This window comes from Pleurodeles waltl, chromosome 4_2 (genome assembly GCF_031143425.1).
Source record: "Pleurodeles waltl isolate 20211129_DDA chromosome 4_2, aPleWal1.hap1.20221129, whole genome shotgun sequence".
In the NCBI taxonomy this organism is placed as follows: Eukaryota; Metazoa; Chordata; class Amphibia; order Caudata; family Salamandridae; genus Pleurodeles; species Pleurodeles waltl.
The window spans coordinates 47991334-48015487 of record NC_090443.1 but is presented as its reverse complement, the minus strand read 5'-3'; the positions used below and the strand labels follow the sequence as shown (position 1 = coordinate 48015487).

Genomic DNA, 24154 nt, shown 5'->3' with positions numbered 1-24154 from the left:
CACTTCCCAGTGGGGCGGTGCAAGAAAAGGGTATTGGCGGATGGAGGAGAAAAACCAAGGGCAGGTGAAGGGAGATTAAACGTGGACGTGGTGGAAGATAAAACAGGGATGGGGAAGAAGTGGAGGGGGGGGGGGGTGAACTAACAGACAGGCCTGAAAGCACAAGTATGGCTACAGGGGTGGGAAGAACACGGACGGCATGACACATGCATGCCGTGACAAATAGAAAAGAAGCAAATGAGAACAACGATGTAGCTAACCAATGTAAGCTATTGGTGGGCTGTTGCCTACTACACTGTAAGTAAACAGAATGTCTCAAAGAGACAGCACTGTCTGTACAAGACCTAAAAAGGATACTTCCCTGCAGCTATTGTTTTGCAGCTTGCAGTGTTTTATTCATTTGATTTGTACACTGCTGTGGCTTAGTATAGGGCATGGAAGTTACAAGTTATTTTTCTTCCAAGTAAAAGTTTTGGGGTTGAGGTGACTCGCAATCCCTCCCCAAAACCCACAATTCCCAAGGACAAAGACTTTAACCCAGACTGTTTTTCCGTCATTGTCGAATTGTAACGCTCTTGCTCTGGATAGGTACAGAGGGATCTCATGCTGATGGTAGCACACGGAACGCGTATGTGCACTGGACGTCTTTTAACTAAATACAAGTTGTGGAGGTTTATGAGGATCAGATTCTGAAAACTTTCGATGTGCGGGACTTACAAATGGATGCTATGGCATAAACTACCCAATTTGAAAGAAGAAAGATTGTAGGGAAAAAACAGCTACCAAAAAGATGCTAGCAATGGATATAAAAATCCCCAGAACTTGTTTCTCTTGTTCACCATTGTAGGATAGGAAAGTGCCCCTTTTGACATGGTTACTCCTCCTCCCAGTCCCAAACTTTTTGCCTGGTATTGATGCTAACTTGACTGTGTGCTGGGATCCTGCTAACCAGGTCCCAGCACCAGTGTTTTTTCCCTGAACTGTACCATTTTTTCCACAACTGCCAGACAGCTAAGTCCCTTGTAAAAGGTACCAGTGGTACCAAGGGCTCTGTGACCAGGAAGGGTCCCTGAGGGCTGCAGCATGTATTGTGCCACCATAAGGGGCCCCTCACCAAGCACATGCCTACTGCCATTACAGACTGTGTGCTGGTGGGGAGAAAAAGGCAAAGTCAACATGGCACCCCTCCTAGGGTGCCATGCCCACAAACCACTGCCTGTGGCATAGGTAAGACATCCCTCTAGCAGGCCTTACAGCCCTAAGGCAGGGTGCAGTATATCATAAGTAAGGGCATAGCTGCATGAGCAATATGCACCTACAGTGTCTAAATCCATTCTTAGACATTGTAAATGCAGAGTGGCCATATTAAGTACATGGGCTGGGAGTTTGTCATTACGAACTCCACAGCTCCATGATGGCTTCAATGAAGGCTGGAAAGGTTGGTATCACTTCTCAGCACAATAAACCCACACTGATGCCAGTGTTGGATTTATTGTACAATGCACACAGAGGGCGTCTTACAAATGCCCCTTATATTTTGCCCAACCTTTCAGTATAGGCTGACCAGTCTGTCCAGCCTGCCACTGATAGACAAGTTTAAGAGCCCATGGGGTGAAAGCCTTTGTGCTCTCAAGGGCCAGTAACAAAGCATGCTCTGGGTGGAGGTGCTTCACACCTGCCCCCCTGCAGAAAATAACACTTAGCGGTGAGCCTCAAAGGCTCAGGCCTCCTGTTACAGTGCCCCAAGGCTCTCCAGCTAGTGGAGATGCCCGCCCCCTGAACAAGCCCCACTGTTGGTGGCAAGTACGGCCGGAAAATTAGGAAAAACCAGGAGTGACCACTTCAGCTGGGACCACCCCTAAGGTGTCCAGAGCTGAAGTGACGTCCCTCCTTGGAGAATCCTCATCTTGTTTTGGAGGACAGGGACCAACAGGGTTAGGGATGTGTCCCCCTCCCCAAAGGGTGTGGCCACCCTTAGAGACAATAGCCATTGGCTACTGTCCTCTAAACCCCTTAACAAACCTAAATCTAGTATTTAGGGGCTCCCCTGAACCTTACTCACCAGATTCCTGGTGACCTCAAGAAGAAGAAGAAAGGACTGCTAAGCCAACCCCAGCAGAGAAAACTCCAGATGACAACTGAATGGGCACCAGCCCTACTGGCCTGTCTGCAGCTGCAAAGACTTCTGCTCCAAAAAGGTGATGCATCCTGCAGGACCAGCAACCTCTACAAACCCTCAGAGGACTGCCTGCCCAGCAAAGGAAAAAGACCTTCCAAGGACAGTGGCCCTCTCTAGAATAAATCAAAAGGACTCCAGAACCGTCCCGGATTTACAAGTCCTACCCACTCTGCACATAACATCCACAGTCCATGTCCAGGTGGCCCACCGGTCCAGAGAAAGTCCCCAGGCGATTCCAACCTAGAGCCCACCCCAAGTTGACTCCTCCTGGCCAATACAACGACGCCTGCAGCCTGAATCCAGAGGACCCCATGACAGCAACCAGATCCGACGAAGATTCCAGACACCCAAGAAGGCCCCCTGGTCTTGGGGAATCCGACCTGCGGTCCAGCAACGTCCATCGGGCACGTCTTCTGCCTGTCCAACCTTTGGTTTTCTGGAACCGACCCATGAACCCAGCCTACAGCATCTTGTGACTGACGGGGTCCCACCATTGAAAAGCACTGAGCATCCAGCTCTGTGTTTGCACCCTGCAGCCCCTGTGCCGCTAAGGGTGTGTGTTTGGTGTAGACCTGTGAGTACCACCTCAGATGTGCTGTATCAAACAGGAGAAGCAGTTTGAGGTCCCGGCATTAAACAACAGATTTTCACAATTTGAGAATAGACTAGTGCCATGACTTAAGAGTCATTTTTTATTTTAAAAAAAAAAAAAAAATCGGGTTTGTAAGGATGGCCGTTGCAGAAATTGCATATAAAATATTATGGAAAAAAAGCATTTCTAGAAGATAGGCATTTTTCCTTTTTTTTTTTTTTTTTTTTTTTTTACACAACTTGGAGCATTTACATATTGTCCTCAACTCAAGGTGAAGATTTGAACCTGGTGCATGTTTTTGTTTTGCTTTAAATGCTTCAAGCCCTGAAGCAGTATCAAGCCACTAGCGAATCAGCTAGCTCGCCTACCTTCTGAAAGGCTTTAACTGTCCAAAATAATTACATCATCCTTGAGTAACAGGGACGTGCCTGCTATCCGACAGCTTGCCAACCAATACCAGAATCAAGCTCCTGAAACGGATGCTGTGATACAAATAACAGAGGGCCGAATTTACGAGAAATTATAGTTGGAAAAATAAGTTCCTATGACACCAGGGATCTGCAAAGAAGAAAAAAAAAAAAGGACGTCATTCCGCAAACAGTATAATCTTTAACGCTTCCCGAAACCACAACAAATAAGTAACAAGTATCCACCCTATCTGTCACAACAAATGAACACCTAAGAGATCCTACACAACACAGAGCCAAGATGTAGCCAGGCTGGGGTCTACGGTGTGCTAAGGAGTACACATTGTATTAGCAAGCCACACTCGGCTATGCAACCAGAACCTGGAGCAGCATCCCTGTGATCACCCAGCTCCCACCAGCAGTCCGTGTCCAATACAGAAATAACTATTTCCCCCTCCCCCACCCACTCCCCGACACACAAATTATATATGTGATATCCTTTTGTCCAGCAACCTCCTTGCAGCACAAACGTCACACAAGACTTCATTCACACCTTGCATGTTCCATACTCACTAAGTAAAAGTGAGGGCTTACAGGTAATCAAAGATGGCCAGGCCACCTCGCGTCATGTACTTCAGATTGTTTTTGGTCAGGAAGAGTACTCCATTGTCGAGGCTCTGAATTTGGCGGATGTCGTCACCAGCCTTCACCTGGAAGGAGGAGAAGCGCTCGAGAGCCGGCCCGAAAAAAGAAGTGGCATGACCCTAGAAATGGCAGAACACATGGTTACTCAAAAACGTAGTAATGACATTTTCTTCGGTAAGAGTTGAAAGCTAATGTGGCAAAACCGGGTGGCTGTGATGGGTTTAAAGCCACCACTTATTCCCAACTCTGCTTGGCCTGAAGACCCCGATATCTACGTTCTTCTCGTTAGGAGTCTCAAATCAAAGCAGTCTCAGGGCTGGTCGTTATCACATCTGCAGTTGTGGTGTAGGTTAACCTTCCTGGGCGAGGCACACTGCGAGCTATCTACACTGCTAAGTGAGGCGCGCTTACAGCATGGCTGTCTGTTATGCGTTACCTGTCCCCTTTTGTGAGAGAGCTCGCACTCTTACTCCCTCCTGCACTACCCATTCCGTGGGAGGGACGCCTCGCCGTCGCTGCCTCGCGCACTGTGCCTCCCCGTGCTAGTGACAGCCTTCCATGCTGCTGCCCCTACCGCACTTTTACAGCTCTGGGTGACTGATGCTCGCGCTGCTGTACCCAACTGACGACACCCCTGTAAACTGTGGGGTGGGTTGCACTGCCCTTGCTGTAGCGGATACACTGCTCTTGCTGTCGCTTGCATGGCGCCTACTCTGGTGGAGGTGTGTGTGCGCACGTGCGCGCTGTGGCAGGCTCACAATGCCGCGGCCAGTGTCGTCATAAGTGCACTGTGTGACAGACCAGAGCACACTTACCCCGTGGTTCCCGACCCACAGCAGCTCCTCTCGCATGTCGAAGTGGGAGGCAGACACGGGCACCCCTACCTCGGACACTGCGGTGTGCAGCTCCGAGTACATGCCTTCCAGGAGGTGTCCAGGGTCCGATACTGGCATGGCGTCCAGTGGCACCCCGTTCGGGTCCAGCTCCGCAGTCTGCAACAGGCTGGGGTTGAGATGGGGGTCCAAGGCGCCATGGAGAGCCGACCCATACTCCGCCAGGCCGGGGTCAAGTGCTTCAAAATTCATGGTCCCATTGAAGTGGATCTTTGTGGTAAGGGGGAAGCAAAACGTTCATCGGTTAGACATTCCAACCAAACAATGATAGGTGTACATGCCAACATTTAGAAAACAAAGTGATTTTGAAAATAAAATCGGGAGACTGTTTTCCCTAAGCTTTCAGTGAAGCAGAGGTAATTTCAAGCGAGAGATAGCTAAAATAAAGCCGTTTTTACCTTTAAAAAAAATCTTGAGTTTCCCGCCGGAATGGGGTGTGTTGGCTAGTATGGATCTGAATTAGGTGTGCTGGCATGTATGGATATGGTAACAACAGAATACTTGAAAGCTGGAAGTGTGATCTTGGATGGGGCACTTTCTGGGCATCTTGTATGCTGATTCACGCATTTTGGGCTCACAACCCTGAGAAGCAACATAAGATAGCAGGGTAGTGGGGATTCTAAGACAAAACAGAAGCAACCCACAGCGGCTGTCTTCCATGGTTTCCCAGGGGCCGAGGTAATAGCCACAAAAACAAAGACAGCCTATTAGAGCACACAGGGCCTCGTGTACAAAGAGTTTTAGTGCTCACATATCCTCCCAATTCAGAGCTTACTACATTTTAAACCCTTTAAAATAAAAAAATAAAAATGAATTAAATCCATTTAATGACTCAAAGGTTTTCAGAATCGTTACTCGTTGGAAGTCGCTATTTGGAGTGGGCATGTTAAGGGTGTTCCAACCAAATACTGATTTCTTGTGGTATTTATTAATGTTTTGCAACCAAAATTCGGACACAAAACAATATTTTTGCACCAGTGCAAAGGAGGTGGTAACCCATTGTCAAATGTGAAGGGGTCCGCAATGGGAATTTCTCCTTTGTGAATGTTAAAAAAAAAAAATGAGTAGGCAACAGTCCACTGGACCACTACTTAATAATAAATAAAAAAAAGTGTTTGTAAAACTTTACATTTTTGTTTTTTAAAAGGCAGCCAGTTTCTATTTTAGGAAAATGGGCAGCATTTAACATTTGTTTAAAAAAAGTTTGCTGTATAACTGCAATTACAGATATGGTGGTCTGCTGACTCTGGCAAGCCACCATCCTTGTAGCTAACTGCAGTGGCTCGCAATTTCAAACCCCCTCAAGCATATTAATGAGGTATGGTAAATTGTGACCTACTACAATTCTGTACTTTGTGAACCAACCGGTTAGCACTTAGGTCGGTTTGCAAAATGCAAAAGCATTCAATAAAGGTCAGTGCGCAAATTGCACCTGCTTTACCAAATGTGCTCTTTGTACATGACGCCAATTGTCCCTTTCAGAGATAGTATAGGACTTCACAAGTGCCTTTTCCATGACTGACGTTATAGCACATGGCTTTGGCCTTCAAGTGGACAAGCTATGAGACCCCCAAAACAGAGGGGTCAACAGAGCTGGAGCAATACAGAGGATATCATGAGACGGGGCTGAAGTCAGAAAGCAGAAACTAGGATAGTCGAAGGGGACTGAGAGACATTTACAGCAATAGATATGACGCTGGAAGACATTTAGGGGAGTATAGGGATTAGAAGATAAAGAGCCAAGAATATATAAAGAATGCTAGCATATAGAGCTAGGCCAATGAAGATATTGGGATAGAGGGCTGGGATCATACAGAATATGCTGGAAGACAACAGAGGCAACTATGATACAGAGCTAAGACAAAACAGACGACACAGGAGACAGAGCTGGGCCAATACAGATGAGACCAGGATATAGGGCCCCTGCTATTTAAAGGATGAAGGGGAGACAGGACAATTCAGAAACTAATTGGTGAGAGAGCTAGAACTGGAGACGCAGCAAGGGCCCTGAGCAGTAAGGCTTCCACAGAGGAACAAGTGTTAAGCATTTAAGCAGCACCAAAACAACTGAAGAATAAATTAACACAACACTCAAGAAATTAAACAACAATTTATAAAAATAGGTTGTATTTTTATGAGAATTTAGGTTAGACACTAGCACAAAAAAGATCTACCAGAGCATTATAGAGAGATAGATTTTACAAGAAATAAATCAGTGCAATTTCACTCAAATCCAAACAAGCCTCGGCAAAGTAAATGAATTGGACACTTAGAAACTCTTTCAAAGAAAACTTAGGTAAGTGACAATGCGGTTGGTTAAAACTGCTTCGGGTGGCCAACTCTGGCAGTGTGCTAGTCAATGGAACCAGCAAAATCCCCATAAACAGTTACATTTACAGGAGAAGCAGTCCAACAGTTCTTGGCATCTTATCCAGGTTGCAATGGATTCCTATAGCATGGTCGTGATGCAAAGGATGAAGGATACTAAAGATGCTCCAAGGATGGCATGGCGACAACACTGTTGACAGAGACCTGCTTGCAGGGATTCCTGAGTCCACCACATGGTGAGAGGGTCGTATTTGCAGGGTCAAAGTCCCATGAAGTCCTCTCTGGTCTGACTGAAGTCTAGTAGCCCCTGGACTACCAGTCACCAGATGTCGCAGTCACAGGCCAAACTTTCCTGTGTTGATAACTCGCATTCTGAAAGTCCCAGCAACTCACAGACTGCACACTCCCGGACTCAGCAGACTCTAGTGCAACTCTGTGCATCAGGTCTTGGTCCTCAGTGCTGCCAGGTGGCAATGGCAGTGACTTGAAGACTTTGGGCTACCAGCTTGCCCCAGCAGGCTTCATCAGCTTTTGTGTCCCTGTGTTGCGAACAGTCAGTTGGGCCTTTGAGTTCTCTTGGTTTGACTAGGCTCTGGAGACCGCTCTTTCTCTGAAAGCACACAGCAGGCACAGTCCTTCTCTTCGCTAGATACCAGGTGCAGAACGTGCAGTCCTTGTCAGTACAACATCTCATTGTTGGTCCCTTAATGCAGAAAGGCAGACCGACTTCGCTCCTTTTCTCAAGTTGGTCGAGATCTGTTGGTGTCCCTCTTATGTTTGGAAAATGCTTTCAAGGCAGGGTTCTGTTGGTAGCCAATGGGTTACCAGATTACCTCCCACCTAGTGATCACTTCCTGTAGAGTGTGGCATCTGGCTATTCCAGGACACACCAGTCTGTGCATCCCCACGATAGCAAGACCCCTCTATTGGTGTACAGACCTTCCTCACCCACCCCGGGATGCGGCTACCTTAGGGTCTCATGCCCCTGGAGAAACCGGTTTGGCAACTTGGTTCCCCTCTCTGCTCACCATGCCAGCCCGTGTACCTCAACAATGGGGCAAGCCTTCCCCCCGGTGTCCCACATCTGCTCTTCAAAGGCAGCTTCACCTTTGAAGTCTGCCTTGTGGGGGTCAACACCTAAATTGCTTCTTGCAGGAGGAAGGTGACACTTCCATGGCCTGCAATCCCTCATTGTTCTTTTTCCTGACAGATATTTGCAAGTCTCTCAAGGAGGGCAAAAAGCTGACTCGAGGAGCAGTCTCTGTGTGCTTGTGAGGCCCAGGAGGTTAAAGGCAACAAAGTGGCAGCTTTGCGAAAGCTGCACACAGCAACAAATTACATTAATTTCAACTTGAGATACAAGTTGGGCTAAATGTAACAATTTGTTTGATACCTTGAAGTTCCCACCTTGGTCACACCGTTGAGGAGTTAGTACAACTGAGGGGTCAGCGTCTAACCCTGTATTTGCCAATTGGATGATCAAGTCTTTCCAAAGTAAACAATGTTGTTTTGTGTGTTTTACTGTCAGGACATGTAAAGTTCATGTCCTGCCTCTATCATATTTTACTCTCTGCCTTTAGGGCTGGGTAGTCCCCCAGAGGGATGACTTGCATACATGCCCAGGAGAAGTGGTGGCTTTGTCATTGCTGTCAACAGCAAAGTTGGGCTAGCAGTGCACAACTGCTCTACCAGTCTACAAGGGTGGAATGAGGGACTAATTTTACTAGTTGGGGGGGGGGGGGGGGGGGGGGAAATAGGAGGCTCCAGGGTGGCACAATCAGTGCTGCAAGCCATGGGGCACCCCTCTAACTTACATGCCCTGGTTACCAGGGTACCATTACTGGGGACTTGCAGGTAAGTTAGCCATTTCCAATTGGGCATAACAAATTCGACATACACTTTAGTGTCAGGGCACTGGAACTGATGTTTGGTTAGCAGACCTCTATACACTCTCAGCACCTTTTGATAAACTTGGGGGTGACCATTAAAAAGAGGCACTTCCTTACAAAGGTCTACAGTGAGACAAAGTTAAAACAAGAGTATACAGAGAGACAGGAATGGATGTAGACGAATGGGCTGAAAACCAGAATTAGAAACCATCTACTCAAACAGAGAATGCTAAAATCTGACCTCACTTGAATAGCTATCTACAGAAATGTCAACATGTTTTAAATTTCTAAATCCGGCTAACCTAACTTCCCACGTATTGTGCTACTGGGCAAATTTAGTACGAGGGTAAATGATTTATGGTGTCTTTGGGTACATGTCAAAATTCTCGGAAGGAGGTTTTTATGTTAGCTGGAGACTCTGGCAGGAGTTATTTGGGAATAGGTGATTTGAGAGTATGTTTTTATGAACTATATTTTAAAATGCTCCCCAATACAGACCATGTTGGAACATAGCTGGAATACAAGGCCAAGAGACCAACAAAATGGCAGTACAAATCCCAAATATAGAAAAAACATTTTTGTGTTTCAAGGCATTTTGGCACAATTGTTATATCTAGACTCAACATATTGCTCTGCTCCACCTTGCATCGAGGGCCAGTGAGAAACAATAACAAAGGACATATTGCATGTGAAATATTTGAATCTGGTGTCATTTCCCTTGGCCTGAGGATTGTAATAAAGCCATAGCATAGCAACCCAAAAGCTTTGGGGACAAAATAATTCAGTAATTTCTCACAAGATAACATTTACCCTGGACTCCAGCGGTATTTTGAATGACAGAGCCATAGCAATAAGCACTGACACTGTATCACCACTCTGCCCCAGAAAGTACTAGTGTTTTTAATGTTCTTCTGACCACACCTCTGATTTCACTGGTGGTCGTTTTGCTGTTGTAAATAGGCCTAAACTCTTATTAAGATAAAGCTCTGACTGGATAATTGCATTCTTTGAGTGTCATCGTGGGTGCCATTCAGAACTAGAGAAAAAATAACAGAACAAGAGGCTCAACACCAGCTCTCTAAACAGGCAGGAACTGTTCGGTACGGAGTGCCTTCACTTGTTATATTTGAAAGGGACAGTACCTACGCTTTTCATCTCTGCTGCAATACATTTAATTGGACAGTAATGGTACTTCCCAGAAGTAAACGCATAGTCTGAATCGTGCGTGCCAGCACTTTCGTATTTCTATGTAAAACACTGCATAATCCTAATCACTGCCTTCATGAGGCATCCAGAGACTTTTCAACCTCCCTGACATTTATAGGGTCTAGACCAACCAGCGGTGCAGGTCACAAAAGGACAGTGCTGCAGTACCCAAGACACCACGTAACTGCGCAGTAACCCCTACCACTGCAGGATATGCTAAAAAAAAAAAAAAAAAAAGACAAACAAGAACATCCAACAGCTGAGAAACCAAACCTAGCTAGGGAGAAACCGATAAATGATAGTACAAAGACATAGTAATACAGAACAATGAGGTGGCGGCGATGGTGGCTGTGAGGAAAGTGCTTGCAACAGGACATTGTAAGATGGTACATGGGACAAGTGTGAGGTCGCAGCTTTGCTGAGGCATGCCTCACTATTAAGAGAGCATCTGGGGAGCAGAACGAGAGGATGACAACAAAGGCTTCTCCCTAGAGAAGCACTGGCAAAGTCAATAGGTCTTACTTTTTGAACTCATTAGATGTGCAGATGCTGCTTACAGATTCTGTGTAACACCGGAAATAAACTATGTGCTTTCTGCTGATACTGTGCAGTATCAGGGGAAACAAAATAGAAAAATCAGCGACAAAGCAGCCACTGTCATTTCAGTGGTGTGAACATTATAAATGATGTATGCCTGCGCATAATAACGATGGGGGTGAACTTTCTGGTCTTTTTTTTATTTACTGATCCAAGACAGCGGACCCACTTGTATCAGAGAATGAAAAAAAGCTGGATGAGCATATGTGCACAAGCAAAATGCTGTCACAGACCGTGAATAGACCAATTGCTTAAGTGAGTAGGCCCATTATTGTGGAATTGTGGTGGCTGAAAGCAAAATCTGAAAACAACTGCCACTTAGACAAATGACTGGAGAGGGCAGAACGAAAGCCCTTGTATGCGAGTATATGCGTTTTTATTATGAAAGTTTGTAAAACATTAGGCTGGCAAAAAGTACTGCTGTTTTAAGTTGAGAAAGGTTCATGTGTGGATGCAATTGTTAATATGACACAAGCACCCATTAACTCACTTTAACATTGAAAAAACCTGCGGTTTCCTACGACGACTAGGGGACATTTATGGAAAAGCTGTAAACCCCACAAACACCTTTATCTGGCAGCCCACAGGTGATACTTGCAGTGCATTGCAGTGGATCCAAATTAAAACTGGAAAAGTTGTAAGCGATCATTGGTCTGTCTCTTTCCCCAGGATCACATGGAGTTTCCGTTTTTGAGAGGTTGGCAGTGGTATGAGGGGGATTAAGATGTCTGTGTAAAGAGCGGTTAAGTCTTGTGATACGAAAAGTTGCGCTTATGTCGTCAGTAAGCAATTTAGAAGTAAGCAATGCGACTAAGTAGAGACTGAGTACTGGTTGTTATAAGTTCTCGCTATGAGGCCAATTTAATGTCATTGTTAACTGCAGCTATATAAGAGGGAACAAGACCAGGAAAGCTTCGTGCTGATTACCTGTTTACACATCAAAAGGAATCTTGAAGGGAGCAGTTGTCCAAGTCTTCCTCCTTTTGGTTGTTTTCTACAAGTGTCAAGAAAAATGACAGCATACGGAGGAAGTTGTGAGAAGTGGAATTGCATATAGATGCACAGAGACGACATGGAGACTTGAGTAAAGCTGGTTATGAGCGAGGCATTGAAGTCCAGTACCTGTGATTAGTCATTCGGCACATTAAAGAAAAAGTAATGCATCTTTTGGAATGTGTGCTGCTCAAAGGTAGACTGGCAGACAGATATATTCAGTATTGGCCAGTTAGTGAGTTTGTTTTTAATCCCTGGAGACATTTGAAGAGGGACAAGTTAACACTTGGGAAGAAGTATTGGGGAGAAACGTGGGGGCATTAGGGGGAGCACACAGAGAAGTTGAGAAGGGGCCTGGAAAACACATGCACTCTCATGGAGGGAGTGCTTGACCAAAAAGGAAACAGTAATCCCTAAAAGTGGAAGGCTATAAATCAGCCAGTCAGAGAAAGTGAAAAGATTATATGCTCCAGGGGAGGGACAAACGAAAGACTGATAGGCTGAAACAAGGTAAGCCATCAAATAGGAACTGACCAAATAAGAATGACAGTAAAGTCAAACAATTGTAAGCAATGGAGGGTCTGCAAGATTCTGTCAGTGTTTAGGGAGCTCACAATATGTCTTTTGCAAACAGCTTGCATTGTCTGTAGGCTCGACCCAAAAGGGCCATTTTTGAATAGAATGAAACCACAGCTCTGCAAAGACAGTTTGTGTTTATCGAGGGGGGACTGTGGCACAGAGACGCAGACCATAACTCTCCGGTGAGCACATCGAAAACATAGCTCTACAACAGTCTCACTAATTAATAAGAGTGGCCTTGAATATAAAGGGGAAGCCTGAGCTCTGCAAAGGCACCACTCATTAACTGAGGCTTAGGTAGCACAGTTAGCTCTGCAAAGACCGCTCAATCACAACAGGGGACAGGGACCTCTTAGAGCAGCAGAGGCACTTCTCATTATGAAAAGAGCACATGCGGAGCAAACTAAAGCTTAACTTTCTGGAGGCATCTACAGCTCAATGACAATGGTGACCTCAGAGAACAGAGAGGGGCCTCAGCTCTGCAGGGACATTTCCCAATAAGGGGGATGACCCTGGGGAGAAGCGGACAAATTAGCTCTGCAAATACAACTTTGAATAAAACTGACACTCAATGGAGCAGAGGACTTGACAAATTCGGAGAGCCACTCAGTTTTTAGGTTGCATCCTACCAGACAGCAGAGCTGTCTGGTCAGCTAAATACATCTTGGGGACATTCAGAAAGTTGACATAGGAATGCATTCTGCCTGTTTGCCATTGGCTTTGTAACTCACATTTCTTGCTTTCCATTTGCTGGCTTTATTTGCTTTAGGCAGGCCAGCTTGAGTTCGGTCCGTCTCTTGCCAAAACCTTATTCACAGACTCCTTATGAGTTCTCCCTTTCTGTAAACAGGGCTATAAATCTTATCTTGTCACATTTGCTGCGCATTCAAAGACCTAGATCAAATGTCAGACACTGTCTTCCAATGGCCCTTGTTTTCTTTCTTTCTCTGACTTCAAAGTAAGTGACAATTTTGCTGGATAGTGGGAGTACGAAAGTTTTTACGAACTGTGTAAGTATCAGTATTATGAACACACAAACAAAGCACATTTGTTTTATTTATTTCTGAAGCATGTTGGAAACAGATACTTTAATAGGATTGTTGGAACTGGCCCTTTTTTGCAGGGTTATCCCCAAACGTTTTGCCTTCATCCTCCTATTTTGTCTCACCTGTTTTCATTGGCTTTGGGACTCTGGGCACTTTATCACTTCTAACCAGTGCTAAAGTGCATATGCTCTCTGTCTAAAGTGTACTGTTGATTGGTTTATTCATGATTGGCATTTTTGATTTACTAGTAAGTCCCTAGTACAGTGCACAAGGTGTGTCCAGGGCCTGTAAATCAAATGTTACTAGTGGACCTGCAGCACTGATTTTGCCACTCACATGAGTAGCTCCACAAACATGTTTCAGACTTGCTATTGCAGAGTCAGTCTGTGCAGTTTTAAACTGCCAATGCTGCATGGCAAGTGCACCCACTTGCCAGGCCCAAAGCTTCCCTTTTTATTACCTGTAAGTTACCCCTAAGGTAGGCCCAAGGTAGCCCCATGGGCAACATACCAAGTATTTAAAAGATAGGGCATGCAATGGTGTGTTTTACAAGTCATGATAGGAACATACTGCTAATTTTGTTTTTCACTATTCTAAGACCTGTCTCTCCCATTGGGTAACATAGGGGATTGCTTTGAAATATCTTTTAAGTGTAATTTCTCATTGGGACCAGATAGAGACCTGGAGTTTGGGGGTCTCAGAACTACATTTCAAAATACATCTTTTGGTGAAGCTGGTTTTTTAATTGTAAGTTTAAAAATGCCACTTTTGGAAAGTGGGCATTTTCTTGCTTAACCATTCTGTGCCTCTGCCTGTCTGTGGAATACACATCTGGGCCAAGAGGATAGTTGAGCTCTGTGCATTCAGTCTAGACAGTTACACAAACAGAGCTGAGGTGTGCCCTACATATCCTGATGGCCCATCACCAGGCTGATGGGTCTCCCTAAGCTAGAGTGGTGGAAGGAGCTGAGACTTGAACCTGAATAGGGCTGTGTCTGTCCTCACACTAACCAGTCTCCAAACCCCTGGATGTATCTGGGGCCAGAGCAGGGAAAGGCAGGGTCTTGTGCACAACAAAGACTTCTCTTTAAAGTTTGCCTACTTCAAAGACAGAAATGGATAGAAGTACTGGAATCCCTGACACCACATAGTTAGAACACTTTTAGACTGAGGACATTCTGCCAGGAAGAAGAGCTAGATGCTGTAGGAGGAACTACCACTCTGCCTGTTGCTTTGCTGGTCTACTGGTTCTGTCCTGGGAGTGAAAGGACTGGACTTTGCTTTCTATATCCTGTTTTCCAAGGATCCTCAAGGGCTTGAACTGAGCTTGCCTTTTCTTAAGAAGTCTCAGGGCTACAAAACACTTAACCTGCCAACGCCTGGGCTCTCTTGCTGAGCATTCTGACTTGCCAAGTGGTGCCAAATCCAGTTCCCGGGCCATTGGAAGTGACCACTAGTGGAACCAAGGAGAAACCAAGCATATAAACTCCAGAGCAACTTCGGAACCAGCGCCGCTCTCCAACTCCACGCAGCTGCCTGCACCAGAGCTATGGTCTCCTCCGAGTGCAACGACCACAACCAGCAACACTGGCACACCGAAGCACCTCGTAAGTCCTGGTACAGCATGAGTCCCGAGTGTTGTGTCACAGACATCCGTGACACCCGACTGCCACAGGACCTGTGGTCCCATGGTGTGATTGTGCCCCTGCAAAGTCAACAACTCCCATCTTGACCTCCTGGATTCATCAATCCCACATCATCGTAAGGCAGAGGTTCCCAATCTGTGCGCCGCGGCACCCTGGTGCAACTCCAAAACTACCCAGGGGCACCACGACATAATGCCTCAATGTTCCGAGTGCAATTTCTTTCATTTTTCAAGCTGGCTTTCAAAAATGTTTTGCTAAGATGAAACTCCCTCTAGTACAGAGGTCTTCAATCTGGGGGTCGGGACCCCCAGGGGGGCCGTGGAGTCCTGGAAAGGGGGCCCGCAGTCCCCCAGCCGATCCTCAAAATGCCTCAGCTGAACTTTGAGTCTCCTGTGCAGTGAAAGCTGCACAGACAGCTGAGGCCTTCCCAGGGCGTCTGCTTCCTGAATGAAATGCAAATTTCGTCTATGAGCTCATCTGCAAATGTAAAGGGTGCTTGGGAGCAGCTTTAAATGATGGAATCACTCAAAGCTTTGGGACGACAAATATTTATTCTTTTTGAGGGTAGTGCAAAGAGTTAACAACTGGGCTGTGAAGTGCCTGCTTTTAATTGTAATTGTATTTCCACAGTACTTACTTCACCTGGAGATGTTGAAGGGACAAATATAAAAAAAAAAAAAAAAAAAAAAAAAAAAAGGTATTGCATATGCTCCGGTATTACTTAAATCTACATTTTGGAACCACAGTTTTGTCTTAAACCTTTTTGTAGTGGCCTATCTTATACTGTGTGTGATGCAAGTATAAAATAATGCCTCACATATTCACAGTGCTTTCTGTCACAGTCTGTGACCTCATGGCGCTAAAAATACACAATTCACTATTCTCAACTGCACTAACCAAGATTTCGTTCTGTCGCTCTCTGGTTACACGCAGACCTCTGCAGTGCATTAACTAATAATAGAGGTTTCATAATGCACTACAGTGCATTTACCAATAAGTAACAACTTTCTTTTATTTATTTTTCATTTAAGCTGGCTGTTATTTTATATGTAGCTATCTGACCGTAAAAGACCTAAAAAAAATGTAGAGAATATTTGGAGTTTATTTATGAGAGGCTTGCGCTGCTGGAGCATCACCTTTTTTGATGCTCCAGCGGCACAGGCCTCTCAATCATACCTATGAGGTGATGCAAAGCCTTCCTGAGTGGCTTTGAATGGCGTTGTAGATATGGAAAAAGGCAAAGCAGCGCAAGCTGCTGCATTGCCTTACTTTGTGTCGAGGACACTGTTTAATATTATTTCCTCACAGCAAAAATGATTTGCTGTGGGAAATGGGGATGTTTATTATTGTTGTTGATGATGAGGTGTACCAGGTTCTATAAATTTTTATCAGAAGGGGGTCCTTACACCTAAAATGTTTTAAGAGGGGGTCCCGGCATCAAAAAGTTTGAAGACCTCTGCTCTAGTACCACTAGATGGCAGTGCGACATGCAAAATAGCACGGGAATTGCTCCTATCTGTCAGATCAGTTAACACAAACTATGAGCAACGCAGAGATATAAACACACGCACGTGTTGGACTTAAGTATGTACAGTGTCACTTTTAAGGAAATTGTGGTATTGTTTTAATAATATATTTTATTTAATTCTGAAGGGCACTGTTTTTAGTCTTGATAATGTTAGTTGGTGGGAAGACTTTTTAACATCTTTTGTAGTGTATGAATAAGTTCTTATAACTATGATAGTATGCAACATATTTAATGTATGACTGTGTTTTTACTTTTTTGATAGGGTGTTATGTGGACCTTCATCGGAGTTTTGTACCATAATAAGAACAGAATTGACACGAACTGTGACACCTGACTATAGTGAGAAGGAATCCGAGACTGCAGACAAATACTGAGGTCAGAGAGGAGAGTGCAATGACCATCAGACGCTAGAAGAGACAGAAGCAGAGTTAAGATAATGGTGGTTGCTGGAACATTTAGTAAAGTACTTTAGTAAAGTACTTGAAAATGAAATATAGTAGAGCTGATTGGTGAAGCTGCATTCTTTTATATCAAAAGTGGCTCCTTGATAACTAGAATGACCTGAAGGAGAGCTCCCTGTGCTGGAGGCAATTTTTGAGGAACAAAACAGTTTTAAAGAAAATCTATATGCAGACCACAGTGCTGAAGAGCATTGTTTCTGTTTTAACCAATAAAAGGTTTTTTTCTTTCTTCATTAAACAACTGTTATATTTGTTTTTATTTTGCTACATCTATTTTTAGAATACCTTCATAGTTCATACCAAGAATATTTGAGGGAATAAAATGGAAGAACTCCAGAGGCCAGGCTTACAAGCCCCCCTTTCCCCTCCTCCCAACTCAACCCAAAAAAATAACAGTGGGGAGCCGCAGCCAACTGCCAATAGGTCAAGGGAGCCACAGGTCAAAAATGTTTGGGAACTACTGTCATAAGGAACCGATGCCACGCAACCAACGGCACATGAACTCCACTGCAACTGTAAGGAACGGAATCCTCACTTCCCCTGCCTAACAGTAAGGAACTGACACCTCACCTTCCCTGCCTAACAGTAAGGAACTGAAGTCTCACCTCCCCGGTAGCACCAAGGATCAGACACCACAGCAGCTCCAGCAATGCCTCACCTCCCTGACTCCATGCAACATCTTTATTTCCTCACTGTTTTCCAAGGTACTTTACCCGGGGTCCGTGCAACACTGCCTGCACTCCCTCGCACATGGCGTAGGACTGTTGGAAACAACTCCAACAAGACACCGTGATAGCCCCAGTTGGAGCTATTGTGTTTCTAAGCGCTATACTAAGATTTAACCGTGGAAAATGTGTATCTTTACTTGTGTATGTTGGATTTTTGTCATTGTGGTCTTCTTCTACTCAGATAAACATTGGCTTTTTTCTAAACTGGTGTGGAGTACTTCTGAGGTTTTGTGTGGGTGTACAAATACTTTACACATTGCCTCTGAGATAAGCCTGAGTGCTCGTGTCAAGCTACCAAGAGGGTGAGCAGGTGTTATCTTAGCTGTGTGGCTCCCTTACCCTAACTAGAGTGAGGGTCCCTACTTGGACAGGGTGCAAACCATTGCCAACTAGAGACCCCATTTCTAACAATGATCGGAATTAATCAAACTTGATGATGCTATTGTCACACATTTTCGTCTGTGCACTGTATAGTTTTATTAGCAAAACTGTATGTCTGGGCAAATGCAAAGGTCAATTAAACTGAAAATGTATTGTTTGCAATGGCAGTGTGGTTCCATACCATAAATAGTCTACGCCACTCCACTGTATTCTGCACCACTCCACAACATTGCACTTTACCTTGCCACCACTCCACTGCACTCTATACCACTTAACACTATGTCTCTCTTCTCTACCCTGTGCCACTGTACTCTATGCCAATGCACTCTTCGCCATTCTGCTCTACACCACTGCACTCTACAGCACTACAGTCTAGGCCACATCAATCTACTCTGTATAACATCACTCTACGCCGCTGTCCTCTGACACTACAACACTGCACTCTATGCCAGTGCACTTTACACCAATGCACTTTAACACTCAACTCTGCCCCTGCACTTTACGCCAATCCACTTTATGCCACTCTGATCTACTCTGCACCACTGCACTCTACTCCAAGCCATTATACTGTCACTCAACTGCACTATCCTGCACCACTCTACTCTGAAACAATCTACTCTACTCCAATCTATGCCTCTACTCTTACCGACTGCACTCTACACCAATGCACTCTCCACAAACGTACTGTGCTCTATGCCACTGCACTGTACTCTGCATTGATGTACTCTGAGCCACTGCTCTCTGCGCCACTATATCCCACTCTTCTCCACTGCACTCTGACACTCTATGCCGTACTGTTCTTTTTGCCACTGAACTCTATGTCACTCTACTCTACACCACTGCACTGTATGGCACTTTATTCTACACCACTCTACACTACTCCACACCACTGCACTCTATGCCCCCTTGACTACTTTGTGCCACTGCCCTGTGCATCACTCCACTCTGTGCCACTCAACTAAGTGCCGCTACATGGCGCTGCATTACAAGCTGCTAAAATCAGTGCCACAACACTCTACGTCACTGTACTCTGCAACAGTTTACAGCAGTCCACTCTACTCCATACCACTTTAGTGTATGCCACTCTACACAACTCCACACTACGCCATTCCAATACACAACAGTCTCTGCCACTCCACAACACTCTAATCCACTCTTCACAATCCCACTCTACAACACTCCATGCCCCTAACTTTTACCAATGCTGAACAGCAGCCATGTTGGTGTACAACATGGTTAAAAGACATTGGCATAGCAAATAGCAATTGCTTAGGAAAGACTATTGGCTTTGCCAATGCTTGTTTCATACACAACTACCATGCCATTGAAACAAGGAGCATGTTAGAAATTGCCTTCACAAGGCTCCACGTTTATCTGTGCTAGTTTCCTTATCCCGATGAAGTGTACTTTCAGTCCCACCGGCTTCTTTGTTAATCACCACAAGACCCAGCACACTCAGAAAGAGGTGGAGATGTGGGAGTGTGGCACTCTGGGACCACCAGGCCCTCTCTGGCCCACTCTCAAGTGATAATTGTAGGAGGCTGGCCTGGTTTGTAGTGGGTACTTATACCTTTTACCAGGTCCAGTTATCCCTTATTAGTGAAATGTAGTAGTGTTCTAGCAGCTTAGGCTGTTAGAGGTAGCTGTAGCAGAGCAGCTTAGGCTGAACTAGGAGACATGCAGAGCTCCTACAATACCACTATAGTTACACAGTACTAATACACAACAAAAGACAATACTCAGTAAAACCAAAAATAAAGGTACTTTATTTTAGTGACACAAGGCCAAAAATATCTTAGAGGCAATACTCCTTCTGGAGGTAAGTATTATACACAATATACACACTAGACACCAAAATAAGGTAAGTAAATAGTCATAGGATAGTCCAAACAATAGACAATATCATAGAATGCAATAGGAAGAAATAGGCCGAGGGGCAACACAAACCATATACTAAGAAAGTGGAATGCGAATCACAAATTCCCCCCTAGGCAAGTGTAGTGTGTGGAGGGTCGCTGGGAGTGTAAGAAAACCACAAATGTGAGTAAAATGACCCACCCAGAGCCCAGGAAAGTAGGAGTAAAGTACTGCAAGTTTCCTCAGGACACACACAAGTCGTGATTAGAGTTACTGCAAGAACCAAGCAAGACTGCAAACAAATGGTGGATTCCTGGACCTGAAGACGTGTAAAGAGAGGAGACCAAGTCCAGAAGTCGCTGAAGATTCCAGGAAGGACAGGAGCCCCTGCCAACCTAGAAGGTGGTACAAAAGAGGATTCTCCGGTTGGAAGAAGTCTGCAGAAGAGCACCAAAGAAGATGGCTGCGGGTTCCTGCGTGATGCAAAGGATGTCCCATGTGGAGATGTTAGATGCAGGCGAGTTGCAGCGCTGGATTCGTCCAACAAGCCTTGGTTCAAGCAATGTTGCAGATTGCGTCAAAATGGCGCTGCCTGGACCGAGGAGGGTCCTGGGAGCCTCAACTCGGACTGAGGAGACAAAGGGGGCTTCCAACACTGGAGGGAACCCACAGAGGACCAGGCAGCACCCACGAAGCTCCCAGGACACCGGGACAAAGAAGGTGCAAATTGCGGTTGCTGCTGCACTACAAAAGAAGGTCCCATGCCGCCGGAGGACAGCTCAGCGAGTTGTGCGTCACAAGATAGAGTGCTGGGGACCTGGGCCAGGCTGTGCACACAGGATTCCTGGTGGAAATTTGCAAGCTGAATCTGAAGAGGAACCCACAGGAGAGACCCTAAATAGCCCTGAGAGGGGGATTGGCTACTTAACCAGGTATGCAGCTATCAGGAGGGGTCTCTGACGTCACCTGCTGGCACTGGACACTCCGAGGCCTCCAGAGTGTCCCCACACCTTGCAAAGCAAGATCGCTAACGCCAGGGACACACTGGAGGAGCTCTGGACACCACCCCTGGGGTGGTGATGGACAGGGGAGTGGTCACTCCCCTTTCCTTTGTCCAGTTTCGCCCCAGAGCAGGGACTGGGGGTCCCTGAACCGGTGTAGACTGGCTTATGCATGGAGGGCACCATCAGTGCCCTTCAAAGCATTTCCAGAGGCTCTGGGAGGCTACCCCTCCCAAGTCTGTAACACCTATTTCCAAAGGGAGAGGGTGTAACCACCCCCCTTCCCAAAGGAAATGCTTTGTTCTGCCTACATGGGACTGAGCTGCTCAGGCCCCAGGAGGGCAGAACCCTGTCTGTGAAGCGGCAGATGCTGTAGCTGCAGTGCAAGCCTCAGAGCTGGTTTGGCAGAGCTGGCTGTCCATGGTGGAGCCCCCAGGATGCATGGGATTGGCCCCCAATACCAGATTCGGAATATGAGGGACAATTCCATGATCTTAGACACCTTACAAGGCCATATTTGGAGTTACCATTGTGAAGCTACGTATAGGTATTGACCTATATTTAGTGCACACGTGTAATGGTATCCCCGCACTCACGAAGTCTGGGGATTTGGCCCTGGACTGCGTGGGGGGACCTTTGCTAGTGCAAGGGTGGCCTCACACTTAGTAACTTTGCACCTAGCTTTCAGTAAATGAAGGCTAGACATATAGGTGACGTATAAGTTACTTAAGTGCAGTGAAAATGGCTGTGCAATAGTGTGTGCACTATTTCACACAGGCTGCAGTGGCAGTTCTGTGAAAGGGTTTGTCTGAGCTCCTTATGGGTGGTAAAAGAAATGCTGCAGCCCATAAGGATCTCTTGGAACCCCAATGCCCTGGGTACCTAGGTACCATATTCTAGGGACTTATAAGGGGGGTCCAGTGTTCCAACTGGAATTGGTAAACGAAGTCACTAAACTATAGTGACTAATCTGGAAGCAGAGAGAGAGAGCATAAGCACTGAAGTTCTGGTTAGCAGAACTTCAGTGACACAGTTAAGCACTGCTGACAACACACACATTAGGCCACAAACTAGAAGCACTGGGATCCTGACCAGCAGGATCCTAGTGAGACAGGCAAAGCATATTGACATACAGGTAGGAAAACTGGGGTAACATGCCAAGAAAGATGGTACTTTCCTACAATCATCTTCCAGTCATTCGATTTGCTAGTGATTTAACATCCATTTCTGTTAGCGGAATTCACTTATGTTTTGTACATTCCTATTTATTTTAAAAGCTATTAATTTTGTTTTAGATGACATTAAGCAACACGCCACTTGACTCCACAACATTCCAATCTACACCACTCACAACACGGCACTCCACTTACCCAATCCACACTAACCTACTCCTATCTACCCCACTCCAATTACCACACTGTAACCCAAACTACCCCACTCCACTTCACTTCGATCTACTCCAAGTCACTCTACTACGATCCAGGCTACCCCACTGTTAGAAATGGGGTTTCTGGTTGAAGAAGGCCGGCACCTCAGACAGAAACCACCATTCTAGTCAGGGCGAGAAAGTTACACACCTAAGATAACCTCTGCTCACCCCCTTGGTTACTTGGCACAAGCATTTAGGCTTATCCTAGAGGCAATATGTAAAGCGGGTGCACAATACACCCAACCCAGTGACACACTAAATACACCACAAAGAAAACTCCATAACAAGTTATATAAAAATAAAGTGTACTGCATAAAAACCAAAGACCAAAAAAACATGAATCACTACTACTTTGCCACACAGGCAACCGTCAAACCATCATCATGAAAATGCCAATAACAGAAATAATAAATTTTTCTACTGCACAGATCATAACCCAAAACACATCCAATGTCTAATGTAATTACTGAAATATATTGGTTGCTCCAACCAGGTATCAACATTACTCATCAGGGCATGAAACAGTATGAATACTGAGGGCATGTGGATGTCACTCATCTCGCCTTGAGACCCATTGCTCCTGCACTCTTGTTATATATCACATGGTACTCTGTCCATGAAGTACGGAGCAGACAACTGCGTACCTATTACATTGAACATGGTGATGGCCCATCTTCAGGGCTTTGTGGGCACCATGTGCTCTGAACCACACCCAACCAGGTTCTGAGTTTGTACACATGTCCCCCCCATCCTCCCCTCCAGGTACTGCGGGGGGGGCTGATACGGAAGAATCAGCGGGGAACCTCACTGGGTCCCCCCACGTGGAAAACAATCCAACACAGCCACCCGGAAACACACGGTGAGGCTGCCCCCACTGCACGGCTCAGCCAGTCTCTGCAGATTCCCACAGGGGAGACTCCACCAGGTATTTCAACTCTGTGCTGGGCTAGCATGGCCCCCCACAGTTGGGCAGGTACGGTGTTGGTCAGGTCTGCCAGGCGGCATCTCCTCAAACACTCCTTGTCAAAGCGACAGTGTTACTCAGGCACTCATGCTGCTAGTGTGCATGTCCCTGCATTCTCAAAAGGTGATGGCCCCACGGCGATCCCAAAATACTGCAGGTCCCCTTCCCCACTCCTGTAGTCACACCGCACCTTTGGACCTGGGGCAGGGGCAGGGGGGAATAGAGCCTACAACATCGCTCAACACGCACTTCGTAGGTCGGGTACAGTGCTCTTCACGCGCTGTACCAGACAAGGGAGATGGAGGTGCTCTCCCTGCACCATGCTGCTCCTGGACAAAGCACAGCGCTCAACAAGCGCTTCTCAGGTGGGTGCAGCACTCTTCACACGTTGGTCCAGCAATTATGATAAGTGCTCTTCACGCACTCAGCAAGGTGCTCAACATGCACTGGGGCAGCAATTATGAAAAGTGCTCCTCCTGCGCTGGACCCCCTTGGGGGGTTGTAGGGGCACTTGGAGGAGGGGAGGCAAAAAGCAGACAGAAGTGGTGATGCAGACCAGCAGCTCCAACGGTGATCTTTCCTCATAGCATTACAGTGCTTTGGCAGATCATTATCAGGGCCTAGCTGGCAGCAGGGCAACATGCAGAAAAGCAATCCAGATGAGTCCTTGGTGCCACCCAGCAGCAGCAGGTTAACAACTGATCAGTCCAGATGAGACCTTTGTGCAGTCCAGCACTCCTCCTGACAGAGGTTCAGCCCCTGTTCCAAAACAGCTCTAAAAATCAAGGGCTATAGCCCCTCTACT

At 46.0% G+C, this 24154-nt stretch overlaps 1 protein-coding gene across 6 annotated transcripts in view; it reads right to left on the bottom strand.

Moving 5' to 3' along the window:
• PAN2 (poly(A) specific ribonuclease subunit PAN2) overlaps positions 1-24154 on the bottom strand; it is a 415349-nt gene that overhangs the window by 320278 nt on the left and 70917 nt on the right. For all 6 annotated transcript variants that reach the window (XM_069230608.1, XM_069230605.1, XM_069230604.1 and 3 more), the window contains 2 exons: positions 4639-4926; positions 3773-3942 (listed from right to left, as the gene is read on the bottom strand). In XM_069230608.1, the coding sequence (XP_069086709.1) occupies positions 3773-3942; positions 4639-4908 (440 nt within the window). In that variant the 5' untranslated portion in view covers positions 4909-4926. The remainder of the gene's footprint in view (positions 1-3772; positions 3943-4638; positions 4927-24154) is intronic.